We start from the raw sequence: 14,459 nt of genomic DNA, 5'->3' as shown, positions 1-14,459 counted from the left end.
GGCTTGATGAAGTGTTGAAATTGTTAAAGTGCTCTGACTAAATCTTTAAAAGAGGAAATTATACGCCTGGACACAGCAGCGGTAGCCTGATTATCCAGGGTCAGCTGCTGCAGCTGTGAGCAATTTACCCACGTGACTCTGCTGTCTGTTACCCTCCATTTAAGGAAAAGATAGCTGGAGAGCAGCTCAGCAGTTGAGGGAGATATTTACGTGAGTAAAGAAATGTGTTCATCGCGTTGGCAAAGGTCACACAAAAATCTCAAGGTACTTGGTCACCGTTTGTGAAAAAGGAATCTTGTAATATTTTACGAGCTAACAATGATTATAGTTGCAATATCTGACAGGCTGTATGAGCTGATGCAATAAAAGTTGAGAATTTTTTTCCTAGTCTAGGGAAGCTTATAATTAGCATCCAATCTTCTTTTCTGATTAAGAGCCAGATTGCCTTGATGTGAATCTTGAATCTACCATTTACTAGCTCTTGTCTTCAGCAAGTTACTTAACCTCATTTTAAGAATGAGAATTATTATGATACCTAACTCATAGAGCTATTTAAAGGAGTAAATGTAGAGTGATTAGAACAGTGTCTGGCATATAGCAGGGACTCTGTACATTTTAGCTGTTATTTAGAATTGATCAGATCAAGTACAATAGCTGGCATTTGAGGGCCATAAGAGGTAGACTCTGCTAAAAGCTTTTGCCCACCTTTATCGTTTAATTCTCACAGCAGCTCTGGGCAGGAAAGAGTTATCATAGCAGCCTTGAAACAGAAAAGCGTGCTTGTGGGCCTGGCCCGTGGCTAGCTTCTGGGAACTTGGCTTTTGAAAGGTTCTCTGAGTTACCATCTGATAAGGCAACTTTGCTCTACCTGGGACACTGAATTCTGCTGCACCAGCCTGCCCAGATTGTTTGCACAAACACTGCAATTAATGGAGAATACGTGCTTTCCTTCTGAGAGTCTGGAAGGCACGGAGTATACCGTGTGTATACTGTGGCTGGAAGGCACGGAGTATACTGTGGCTGTCTGGGCAGGCAGAGTATACCTCTATGAGCAGCCCCCAATAAAAATCTTGCCCTCTGAGTTTCAAGTGGGTTTCCCTGGGCAGAGATATTGTACACGTGTTACTGCATGTCCCTGCTGGAAGAAGGAACCAGTTCTGCCCGGCCCTGGAAGGGAGAACAGAGGAATCCTGCACCTGGATTTCTCCAGACAACACCCAATGTGTCTTTTTCCCTTGCTGATCCTTCTCTGTGTCTTTTTAAGACTAAAAAACCTTAGCCACGAGTCCAATCATATGTTGAGTCTTTCTAGTACATGTGGGTAGTCCTAGGATTTCAAAAAGCAAAACCAAAAACCCAACAAACCATCCAAACATAACAACTCTCAAAGGTATATAATATGACTTTAATTTAATAAATTTTAAAACCTGAGGAATGGAAGAGTTGAGATGTCGACAAGGTCACACAGTAGGTGAAGGAGATGCGATGTAAATCCTGCCTGTTTCCCTCCAAAGACCATGTTCATTCCACAGTGCCCGGCAAGCCACACCCGATTACATACATCCTGGACCAACGGAAACTCCTTTCTAAGGCACAATGCCTAGTAGCTACCGGGTAGCTATGCAACCTTGGAAAAATATCTTAAAGGCTTTGAATTCAAGAATTCTTCACTGTAAAACTGTAATAATGATAATAATATCATTATATATATATATATATATATATACACACACATATACATTGGCATGCAAGTTAATTACTCAGCTAACAAGTTCTGTCCTGATTACAGAGCACCATTAACCATTCATAAATGAAGCTGGTTAGGATTTCATAAGTGGGCTTGATTTTTATGCCTACTGGTTTCAAGCTAGGGAACCACTTTTATCCAGCAACCTTTTGCTCAAAGCCTAGAGGCTGACTTTCTTTAATGTTTAACTTATGAAATTAATTATTAGCTGGACAATTCAGAGCTCTGCTTAAGATACTAGCTGGTATTTATCATTAACTCTAACATACACATATGTGGTGGCCATGTTTTCATAACTCAGAGTTAGAATCTGTGATCTAGCAATGAGTTGCTGGGAAACTGGAACTCCCTTGGAAACTCTGACTCTGTATATAGAGAATATTCAATCCTCCTAAAACCATGGAAAACAAATTTCCGTGGATAAGATTTGCTAACAATAATTCCTTATTTTATCCTTTACATCACAACGTTATGGCATTTATGTTTAAAGCATTATAAAATTACACTGTAGGGGCTTCCCTGGTGGCGCAGTGGTTAAGAATCTGCCTGCCAATGCAGGGGACACGGGTTCAAGCCCTGGTCCGGGAAGATCCCACACGCCACGGAGCAACTATGCCTGTGCGTCACAACTACTGAGCCTGCACTCTAGAGCCCACGTGCCACAACCACTGAAGCCCGTGCGCCTAGAGCCTGTGCTCCGCAACAAGAGAAGCCACCGCAATGAGAAGCCCGCACAGCGCAACGAAGAGTAGCCCCCGCTCGCTGCAACTAGAGAAAGCTCGCACAGCAACGAAGACCCAACGCAGCCAAAAAAATAATAATAATTACACTGTAATTGAGGCATAATTACTCACTCTTTGGAAATCATTTGGAAACAATTTGTGGCATCCTCTATCTTCTCTCTGAAGTTGAGATGTACATTATCAGTCAGTAAATGGTAGTATAAAACTCTGGTTTTCTCTAGAGTTTGGTATCACCAAGTTTTCTGTCTGGAGCAAAGATGACAGCGTTAACTCTAACCCAAACACACCATTTTTCATGGTGGAAAGCACCAGTCACTCCAACCAATTCTGAGTTCACACTTATTAGCGATAATATCCATTTGGACACTACCACCTGAGTGGCCTCATACAAATTACTTAACCTACTGGTGCCTTGGTTTCCTTATCTGTAAAATGGAGATAATAAAAATACCTGCCCTGTAATTAATGGTTACTATTTCGTACACTTAAAAAAATTTTGTTAAGAGAGTTGATCTCATGTTAGGTGTTCTTACCACAATAAGATAAATTTAACAACAACAAAAATTAGAATATCTGACTCAAAGAGTTTAAGAGGTTTCAATAAGTTAATGTGTAAAATCTCTAGGACAGTGCGTGGCACATGGTATAAAATAAATAACCAATAAATAAACTATATCCTACAACTTCAATTGCTCTCTAATTGCTTCTATATCCGTTTTATAATCTCTACAAGACTATAAGCTGTTTAAGGCCAGGAACCATACTGGTATTTTACAATTCTATCCACCTTCCAAACCTCAATCAATAGCCCAGCAGGAAACATATCAGATCGTCAATAAACAGTTGTAAGTGCCATTGTGGCAACATCAGTTAGGAGAAAACACCCCAAAATAACTGAGTGGCTTGAGTGCCTTGCAAACCAATGCTTCTAGATCAGGGGCTTTTCAAAATATTTGACCACAATGCAGAGTACTAATTTTTATGTTACAAATCAGTGCACACATGACTATGGTCATATGTTTATATAGTGTATATCTAACTGCAATAAAGTTTTGCAAAACAATCCTTGACCTTATTACATAAACTATGCTCTGAAATTTTCTATTCTAGTTAAATCCAATCCACTGCATCTCAAACTTTTAAAGTGCATTCGAATCACTCGGGGTTATGCAAAAATGTAGATCAGATTCAGTGGGATCAGAGAGTCTGCATTTCTATCATGTTCCCAGGTGACACTGTGGGTCCATGGACCACACTTTGAGTACTAAGAGTCTACTCTAGTCTATGAAAAAAGTTTTTTTCTTAGTAGTTCTTTTTTTAAAAAAATTTTATTGAAGTATGGTTGATTTACAATGTTGTATTAATTTCTGCTGTACAGCAAAGTGACAGTTATTTATACATTCTTTTTCATATTCTTTTCCATTATGGTTTATCACAGGATACTGAATATAGTTCCCTGTCCTAAAAAAAATGTTTTTAACGCTGGGGGAATGACTCCCTAAACTTATTTCACTAAACCCACTAAAGGGTTGCAATCTGCAGTTTGTGAAACACTGCTCCCAATAATTTCAAAAGTTTCTTTCAAATAATTCCATTATTATCTCCCTAACACTTGGATAGAAATTCTAGGCCTGTGTGGAAGTGGAGGTAGGAGGGTTTACAGTAAGAATGATTCAAGTTATTACCTTTCATATTGACTCCTAGGCTGAAATGCTTATCTGGTTCCCGGCCCTTTCCTCACTGTTCTAAGCCTACACCTTGCAGCTATATTAGTAAATTGATTGAGCACTTATTAAGAGCAAGGCACTGAGCCAAGTGCTTTATATCTACCACCTGTACTCCTACAACCAACCTATGCAGGTATGCCCATTTTACAGATGAGAGAAGGTAAGTAGCTAATCACTGGTGGAGTTGGGATTCCAGAGCCTATGTTCTTGCAATAGGCAGCCTCATAAGAACTGAGATGGCTCCAGCGATCCTTGCCTCCTGGTTAGCACACGCATAGTCCTCTCTCATACTCAACAGGACTGACCTGGTAACCAATAGAGTATTGAAGAAACAACAGTGTGTGACTCCCAAGGCTCAATTAAAAGACACTGTAGCTTCTGTCTTGCATTCTCTTGGATCACTCCCTCTGCAAGAAGCCAGGTTGCCATGTCATGAGAATTCTCAGGCAGCCTTATGAAGAAGTCCATAGAGCAATGGACAGAAGCTTCCGGCCAACAGCCAGCACCAGCACTTCTATGGTAGGCACAGAAGTGAGCCACTGTGGAAGCAAATCCTCCAGGCTATCAAGCCGTCAGATGACTGTAACCCCAGCCAATGTCTTGACTGCAACCTCGTAAGAGACCTCCAAGCCAAACCACCCACTAAGCTCCTCCCAAATTCCTGAGCCACAAAAACTATGTGAGATCATAAACATTTATTATTATTTTATACCATTAAGTTTTAGAGTAATTTCTTATGTAGCAACAGATAACGAATAGAGTTCCTGAACAGTACATTATATTGCATTATGATTCAGCTCTAAAAAGAAAAGTGAAAATCTGAAGGCCTTTGGATACTTCTTCAGTGAGGCAGCTTGAACCACGGTTCAGCGAATTTTCATTCTCCCAATGCGACCAACCTTGCGAGAGCCATCTACTTCCCATCCAGACTTGACCAGATGACCTGCTATGGCCAGCTGGACATGAAGCTGTAATGTTAAATCACACCCAAGCAGAAGTGTTTGGAGACGCTGCAAGAATCTGCCTGCCTTCTCTAGCTTCTGCCCTCATCTGTCAAAACAATAGAGTCCAGAGAGTGGATGCTCCTTTACTCTGAGTCCCAGAATGAGAAGGCATGAAACACATAGCTGAATGTGACCCCCAGTTTGGAGACAAGCCAAGCGGAGCCCAAGCAGAGGCACAGTTGACTTACAGAGCCATGCCTGAGAAATAAAAGCCTGCAGTCGTAGCACAAGATTTTAGGGTTTAGCAAAAGCTGACCATACACTCACCGTGCTGTATGATGCTGTGCTCCATAAGCCGGTGGCAGAGCTGTTCCGCCTCTTTCCTTGTGGTGGCCTCACCCTCCTGAACCAGCCAATCCAGGAATTCAGACGCCATGAAGGTGCGCTCGTACTTGACCCCTTCCTCTTCCCTGGGCTGCAGGAGTGTGTTTTCAGGGCTCATCAGCCTGGAGGAAGATAGTGAAAAAATAAATAAATAAATAAACCTACACTTACCAGTGGGGAGAGGGAAGAGAGGAGGGGAAAGATAGGGTTGGGGGTTAAGAGGTACAAATCACCACGTACAAAATAAACAAGCTACAAGGATATATTGTCCAGCACAGGGAATACAGACAATATTTTATAATAACTTTACATAGAGTATAATCTATAAAAATTTGGAATCACTATGGTGTATACTTAAAACTAATATTGTAAGTCAACTATACTTCAATTTTAAAAAAAAAGAAAGAAAGAAAGAAAAAGAAACCTACACAAAAGGAAAATTACTCATTTGAAATCCCACATCCTAGGCTTCTGCGAAGTATCACCGCAAGGTTGTCAGACAGACAGATGTGGCTGTCATGTGTTGCCCCAAATGCAATTGTCAAGAGAAGGATCTGCTTCAGAAGTGAATAAGATGCATTTTTTCCTGGTGATTAGAAAAAAACTGAAAAAGCAATCCAAAACTCTAGCTTTAGCAAACTGTATTCAGTTTAGCCATCTTGAGAGGGAGTTCCTGACCAAACGCCACCCTACTTTCCTAAAAAACTCTCGTATTTCTTTCCTAAAGGCATTTTTCCTTTTCCCAAGTCATTGGGCTAATAAGAAGATGACTTGCTATGGACTGAATGTTTGTGTCTTCCCCAAATTCACATAGTTGTTAGGGGAACCACTGATTGAAACCACCCACCCTAGCCAGGCTGGATAGTAGCCACTTGCATGAGTCATCTTACAACAGGAGGTCCTGGTAAGGAACGCGGAACTAACAAGCTACCACCAACTGGAAGAATTCAGGAAAGGTCAGAAGGAGAGAGGAGACGCCAGTCCACATGTCCTCCCAACCTCCCAGAATCCTCCTCGCTGGAATCCATCTTGGCTGAGTGATGCAAGTGCCACCAGGAAGGACCCTGAGTCAGAATGATTGGCCAGAGATAACCCAGAAACTAACCCCATTCCCATAAAACCCGAGACTGCGAGCCACGTGGCAGAGCAGTTCTCCTGGGTTCCCTTACCCTCCTGCTCTCCCCCCGGGCGCCCCTTCCCAATACAGTCTCTTGCATTGTCAGCACGTGTGTCTCCTCGGGCAATTCATTTCCGAGTGTTAGACAAGAGCCCACTCTCAGGCCCTGGAAGGGGTCCCTTCCTGCAACACAAGGACTAGGGGTGGGAAAGATCTTGGGATATGTGAGGGTGTGAAAGGAAATAGGTGTGCCCTGACATAAAGGGGGGGTTGGTAGGGAATAGGTCAGCAGATCCCATCGGCCCCACTGAGGATTCTATTCTAAGTGCAATGGAAAATAATTGAGAAGTCTCAAGCAGAAGTATGACAGGATCCGATCTAAGAGTTCAGTATATTGGCAACAACTACATAGTATGCTCTAAATGTATTTCCACGTAAAATACATCTGATACGAGAGGGTCCACCTATTAGGCTCTCTAGGGCCCTAGAAGGGGCCCCCCTTTCTGCAACATACTGAAACACTAAAGACCAACGTGATAGAATTTGGAGGTGGGGCTTTTGAGAGGTGATTATTTCATGAGGGTGGAGCCCTACTGGGGAGGAAGAAGTTTTCCTCTACCCTTTTAGTTTCTTCTGGCTGGTCTAAGAAGTAGATTGACATAAGACTGATTAACAGGAGAAAATCATACAAAAGTTTAATAAAATGTACAGGGGAGAGACCCAGGGAAACTGAGTAACTCACCAAAATGGCCAAAACCCTCACTTTATTTATTTTTTTAACATCTTTATTGGAATATAATTGCTTTACAATGGTATGCTAGTTTCTGCTGTATAACAAAGTGAATCAGCTATATGCATACATATATCCCCATATCTCCTCCCTCTTGCGTCTCCCTCCCACTCTCGCTATCCCACCCCTCTAGGTGGTCACAAAGCACGGAGCTGATGTCCCTGTGTTATGCAGCTGCTTCCCACCAGCTATCTAATTTACATTTGGTAGTGTATATATGTCCATGACACTCTCTCACTTCCTCCCAGCTTACCCTTCCCTCTCGCCATGTCCTCAAGTCCATTCCCTACATCTGCGTCTTTATTCCTGTCTTGCCCCTAGGTTCTTCAGAACGATTTCTTTTTTTAAATTTTGGATTCCATATATATGTGTTAGCATACGGTATTTGTTTTTGTCTTTCTGACTTACCTCACTCTGTATGACAGACTCTAAGTCCATCCACCTCACTACAAATAACTCAATTTCATTTCTTTTTACGGCTGAGTAATATTCCATTGTATATATGTGCCACATCTTCTTTATCCATTCATCTGTTGATGGACACTTAGGTTGCTTCCATGTCCTGGCTATTGTAAATAGAGCTGCAATGAACATTGTGGTACATGACTCTTTTTGAATTATGGTTTTCTCCAGGTATATGCCCAGTAGTGGGATTGCTGGGTCATATGGTAGTTCTATTTGTAGTTTTTTAAGGAACCTCCATACTGTTCTCCATACTGGCTGTATCAATTTACATTCCCACCAACAGTGCAAGAGGGTTCCCTTTTCTCCACACCCTCTCCAGCATTTACTGTTTGTAGATTTTTTGATGATGGCCATTCTGACCAGTGTGAGGTAATACCTCATTGTAGTTATGATTTGCATTTCTCTAATGATTAGCGATGAGCATCCTTTCATGTGTTTGATGGCCGTCTGTATATCTTCTTTGGAGCAATGTCTCCTTAGGTCTTCTGCCCATTTTTGGTTAGGGTTGTTTGTTTTTTTGATATTGAGCTGCATGGGCTGCTTGTAAATTTCGGAGATTAATCCTTTGTCCGTTGCTTCTTCATCTGCAAATATTTTCTCCCATTCTGAGGGTTGTCTTTTTGTCTTGTTTAAGGTTTCCTTTGCTGTGCAAAAGCTTTGAAGTTTCATTAGGTCCCATTTGTTTATTTTTGTTTTTATTTCCCTTTCTCCAGGAGGTGGGTCAAAAAGGATCTTGCTGTGATGTATGTCAGAGAGTCAAAACCCTCACTTTAAATACTACCTTCAGGTAAAGACAAAAGAGGATGTTGGGGTAGTGGTTCAGGACTTCAAAGGGGAGGAAGGCAATTCACATGGAGATGTAAAGGCAACTGTTTGGTAAATAAATGTTTGTTGTGTCATGCAGAGACAATGGGACACAGAGGGGAATTTTAACAGACTTCCCAGGTTTCTCCTTGCCTACACACCTAGCTCATACTATAGTTATCTATGTTGATAGCTCCCTTCCTGGAACAGGTCCTCTATCTAAAATTTTTTAGGCAGTTAGGTCACAGGTCAAAGGTTCTTCCAGAATCTTTCGGGCCTTGATTGTTTTCAGCTCGAAGTAATCCACACACCAAAGAGACATTTTGGGGTGGCAAACTTTGTTCCCCTACAGACCCACGATGAGATTACTGTCCTTATAAGAAGGGACAGAAGAGAACTTGCTTCCTGTTTCTCTCTTGTGACGATAATACAATGAGCAGACCTCTGCAAACTAAGGTGCCTTACCATACACCAGGTCTGCTGGCGCCTTGATCTTGGACTCCCCAGCCTCCAGACCGTGAGAAATGAGGGTCTATCGTATAAGCCATCCAGTCTATAGTATTTTTGTTAAAGCAGCCTGAACTAAGACAACTACATAAGTCACTCCTTTACCACCCCCCTAGCCCCACGTATCCTGTCTCACACCTACCTTCCCATGCACTCTTCACTCCTCTAGCTTCTGCCTTTACTACTAGGGGCACAAGCATTCTCCCTTGTGTCCATATACGATGGACATCTTGTAGGTCCCCCATGTGGTTGACATTAATAGCATCAGATGCTATTGAGCACTCCCCTCAGTTAGAAGGACGTCACACACTATACTGCTTTCCCTCTGTCCCTACCTTTTCTCAGTGACCATTGTGGGTTACCGTCACTTCATCTCCATGGACTTTGAAGGCTGGAATCCCTTGAGATTCATTTCCCCAAATATCTCTCTTCTCTCGTCTCTCAGGCAAGTTCTTATATCCCCATGGCTTCAACTACCATCCATGCCCCAAGGATTCTCAGATTTATATCCTTAGACCAGGGCTATATTCCCAACCCCAGACCTTTGTATCCACATGGACATCCCAAAGACACCTCAAAATCAACAAGCCCAAAACTGAATTCAGGTTCTTCCCCCCAAATCTGAGGTCCTGTGCCTATGAGAGCTTCCACCATGCAGCCTGAAAACAAGGCTTCATCCATGATGCCTTCATCTTCCTCAACCCAGTCTATCAGTCTGAACTGTGGTTTTTACCTCCCAGATAGCTCTCATATATGTCTAAGTCTTCCCATCTTTGGCACTGCCACTGCCTTGGCCCAAAATACCAACACCTTTAACCTAGACAATTACATTGGTTTCTTAATTGGACTATACTATGCACCCACTCTTGTTCTCAACCCAACCTCAAGCACCCAAGACCAGACACAGCAATTAAAATGATCTTTTAAAAATTTGAACCTGAAAATGTCCTGCCCCTGTTGAAGATACACTTTAATGGCTTCTCATTGCTTTTAGGCTAAAGACCAAAACCCTTTATATGGCCTATAATGCATGCATGGCCCTGACCCCGTCCCCTTTGGAACATTCTCACCTCTGGCCCCTGTGTGCTCCAGAGAGGCTGGGCTTCTTTCAGTTCAAACATATCATGCCCATCTACCACAGGGCCTTTGAATATGTCATTCCCAAACCTGGAACATTCCTCCTCACTTCTCTGGACTATTCCTCTACTCCTCAAGCCTACTTAACTTCTTATCCTTTGCATTTCAATCATTATCAGATCTCCATTGCTCCCTATACAGTCTACGTAATTATCAGATTAAAGACTACCTTCCCTACTCAACTATAAGCTCCAACAGGATAGATAGAGTTCATGTTTGTCCACAAAACCTTGTACAATGAAAACAGAACCTCATAAAATGTCACAATCATTGTATCATCTTCCTTTAGAACTGTTCCTGATGAGTTCTTGTCTTCTATATGAAAGTTCATTTCTCTCTTTTAAAAACCTTCAGGTCTTCTCAAACTAACAACAGTATGCAACACAAATTGTACCATTTCATTCTAGAGCAGGAAGAAACCTTAGAGATTATTACGATACAACCCCCTCTTCATCCATATGAGAAAAATGTAATTCTCATCCAAAGGAGAAAAAGTGAATGACAGCATTCAGTGTTGCGGGGAGGAAACCTGCTCAGGGTCATACAAATGAGAGCACTTTACACGTTTATAAATCATATCATTTGTGGGTAACTGAACCTGTGTACCTCAGTGTCCACTCATATGATGTTCATTTTCAGTGCTTTCAGACTTAGAAGCCCAATCCTGCTGTGGAAAGAATATTCAACTAGGAATTTGAAGATTTAAGTTTTATTCAGAATGGGTCACTTGGTAGCTGTGAGATGAAAAGCAAGCCACTTTTCTTTTTATAACCTTCCTTTTTCTCAAGAGTATAATGATAGCTTCACCCATCTGTTGTGAATGATAGAGTGAGTATGAATGAAACAACTTAACAATACAAAAGACGATGTATATACAAAGCGTTAAACTTAACTAATCATGGTGGTTCCTCAGGGTGTGATGAATTTGTGCCCGTAGCTACACAGGGACTCCTCTGGAGTGGGACACCTCCACTCTTCCCAGAATCTTCAGAGTTCTACTAGTTGGAAGCCATGGAAGGAGCACAGCCTTGGGAAGTAGGACACCTGGGACTCAAATACAACTCTGCCACAAACTAATGACATGATTTTTCACTACTTCAAGTGTCCCCAAACTCATATTAAATGAGGAAGATAATACATGTTCTACTGCCTTCGTTGGATTGCTATCATTAAAAACTTTTATTAGAAAGTTCTAAGCATGTAAGTGTATGCTTTTATATTTAAGAGTATTTACACTAAACTGATAAGAACAGATACCATACTTGATCTTAGCCAAAAGTCCAAGAAGTAATTAAGAGTATTTATAAAAGCTTTTAGCATATAACTGAACTTATTAAAAACCTTATTCAGCTTGTAACAGAACTCACTTTAAAATCTTGTTGGCAGGGGAGTGATAAATTAGAACTTGGGATTAACATATACACTCTACTATATATAAAATAGGTGAACAACAAGGACCTATTGTACAGCACAGGGAACTCTACTCAATATCTTGTAACAACCTATAATGGAAAAGAATCTGAAAAAGAATATATGTATATACACACATACATATATATACATGTATGACTGAATCACTTTGCTGTACACTTGAAACGAACATAGCACTGTAAATTAACTATACTTCAATTAAACAAATTAAATCTGCAAAAAAAATATTATTTAGACCTCTTCCTAAGTAAACCCTCTTCTGTACTTTAATCCATCCTTAGAAATAGCTACTAGGCTGCTTTCAGAGGCTTAGTAGCAGCTGAGTTGGTATGAGCCATAAGAATTAGACTTAATATAATAATGACCAGGCCCTTCTTAGAAGATGGAAGGGACAACTGCCACATATACACCTCAACACAAGGGGCAGAACCCTGACGTCCCATAGGAGACTATGCGCCATGATGGCCGCAACAGCTCCCGAGGCTTCTTTCCAACTGACTTCACTGCTTCTCCCATCAAGAGGTTGAGTCTATTTCCCCTTCCCTTGAACCTGGGCTGCCTTTGTGAATTCCACTACCCAAGCAAATGCAACAGAAGCAACATTATTTGACTCCCAAAGCAAGGCTTTAGGAGGCCTTGCAGCTTCCACCGTTGTCCCCTTGGAATGCCATACTGAGACCGCAGTGTAAGGAAGCAAGTGCAGCCTGTTGGAGGTGAAGAGGCCACAGGCCCAGGCGACAGCCAGCACCGACTCTCAGACATGAGAATGAGGCCATCTTGGACGTTCCAGCTCAGCTGACCCTCCGGCAACCGCATGAATGAGCCCAGGTGAAACCAGTACAGGAATCGCCTTGCAAGCCACAGAATCAGGAGAAATAATATATCACTGTTGTTTTAAACTAGTCAGTTTTAAGGCGATTTGTCTTGTAGGAATAGATAACTAGAATATATTCATATCAATGAGAAATGGCAAAAAAGATGTGAAACCCACAAAGAGGAACATGTCACATCAGTTGGAAAGTACTGAAAGAACAGTTAATAAATACTGGAAGGTCCTGGAAATAAACTGTATAAAATAAAGCCACATGGAGTTAGACCTGGGAGCCTGCATCAGTGATAGGAATCTAGAAAACAAAGTGCCTAAATAAGGAATACTACCATTTCCTCATTTCTTTTCACCCTCAAATAAGGTATTTTATCTTATTTTATTTATTTATTATTATTATTTTTGGTCGCTCCGAGCAGCATGTGAGATCTTAGTTCCCCGACCAAGGATGGAACCCATGCCCCCTGTACTGGAAGTGCAGAGTCTTAACCACTGGACCGCCAGGGAAGCCCCCAAATAAGGTATTTTAGAGTGAAGATGAGCTTCCTCAGTTTTCCAGTTTTAGTTGTTATTTCTCTAAGAAATCTCCCATCCCACAAATCTAGACCACGTGCCACTTCTAAGAGCTCCCAGAGTCCCTGAAAGGCCTTCTCAGAGCCCTGGGGAAATGGTCTGCTCACTTAACTATAAGCTTTTTGAGACCAGGATCCCTGTCTATGTAGTTGACAGCTGCTTCCTAGTACAGTAGGTCCGAGAAAAGTATTTTCTGAATGATAAATGAAGCTCATTTCTCTGCATTCCCCTGCTACACATCATTATCCAAGAGTATATAAAAAATGACCCCCTTAGAATTCCCTGGTGGTCCAGTGATTAGGACTCCATGTTTCCACTGCAGGAGGCATGAGTTCGATCCCTGGTCAGGGAACTAAGATCCTACATGCTGCAGAGTGGCCAAAAAAAAAAAAAGGCTCCCTTAGAATGACCCTGTGTGGAGACGAGATGAATCAAGAGTTTCTGCCCTGGGGCTTCCCTGGTGGCACAGTGGTTGAGAGTCCGCCTACCAATGCAGGGGACGCGGGTTCGTGTCCCAGTCCGGGAGGATCACATGCCGCAGAGCGGCTGGGCCCGTGAGCCATGGCCGCTGAGCCTGTGCGTCCGGAGCCTGTGCTCAGCAACGGGAGAGGCCACAACAGTGAGAGGTCCGCGAACCGCAAAAAAAAAAAAAAAAAAAGAGTTTCTGCCCTACTGATACTCCATTTAAGATACAGACACAAATGCCTGGCCTTCACTTCTGTTGTCAATCCACTCTGTCCCTTCCAGCTTAGCAATTTTCCTTTCAGGGTGTGGGGAGGACAAGTGGATAGCGGTTTATTTGTGTCACTTCTTGAAACCAGAAAAATGACCTGCCAGCCCTCTAGAGCTCCTGCTAAGTAACTCCTGGCCTCTGGACAAACGGCTGGTTAGCTGCTGCTGCCAATGTGAGCTTTAGACAAGAGACCAGTTGGCAGGCCTGCCTGGATCGGCTCAGCTAGTTATTTAAAACATGCTCCACAACCCTTAGCTCTTCCTTATTTCATTTTCCCTTAAAATCAAGCATAATACTATTCCTATCCAGATTCCTCTCCTTAGGACAAAGGCTTGCCTGGGACTGATTTTAGTATCAATATGTAGTCACAGTGTTAAAACAATAATTTGACTCACTACTCGGTCCAATGATCTCTTGCTATGTAACGAGTTGCCCCAAAACTTGGTGGCTTAAAACAACCACCATTTATGGGAATGTATTTAAATTGGTGCAGCCAGTGTGGAAAACAGTACAGAGGTCACTCAAAAGACT

General features: G+C 42.1%; 1 protein-coding gene and 1 pseudogene across 4 annotated transcripts in view; both read right to left on the bottom strand.

The window, feature by feature from the left end:
• DEPTOR (DEP domain containing MTOR interacting protein) overlaps positions 1–14,459 on the bottom strand; it is a 141,820-nt gene that overhangs the window by 71,684 nt on the left and 55,677 nt on the right. For all 4 annotated transcript variants that reach the window (XM_059995127.1, XM_059995124.1, XM_059995126.1 and 1 more), the window contains exon 4: positions 5,489–5,667. In XM_059995127.1, coding sequence (XP_059851110.1) covers positions 5,489–5,667 — 179 coding nt within the window. The remainder of the gene's footprint in view (positions 1–5,488; positions 5,668–14,459) is intronic.
• LOC132413408 (U2 spliceosomal RNA) lies at positions 11,551–11,657 on the bottom strand (annotated as a pseudogene).

The sequence above is a fragment of the Delphinus delphis genome, chromosome 17, assembly GCF_949987515.2.
Source record: "Delphinus delphis chromosome 17, mDelDel1.2, whole genome shotgun sequence".
Lineage (NCBI taxonomy): Eukaryota > Metazoa > Chordata > Mammalia > Artiodactyla > Delphinidae > Delphinus > Delphinus delphis.
This window is presented reverse-complemented; position numbering and strand designations above follow the sequence as displayed.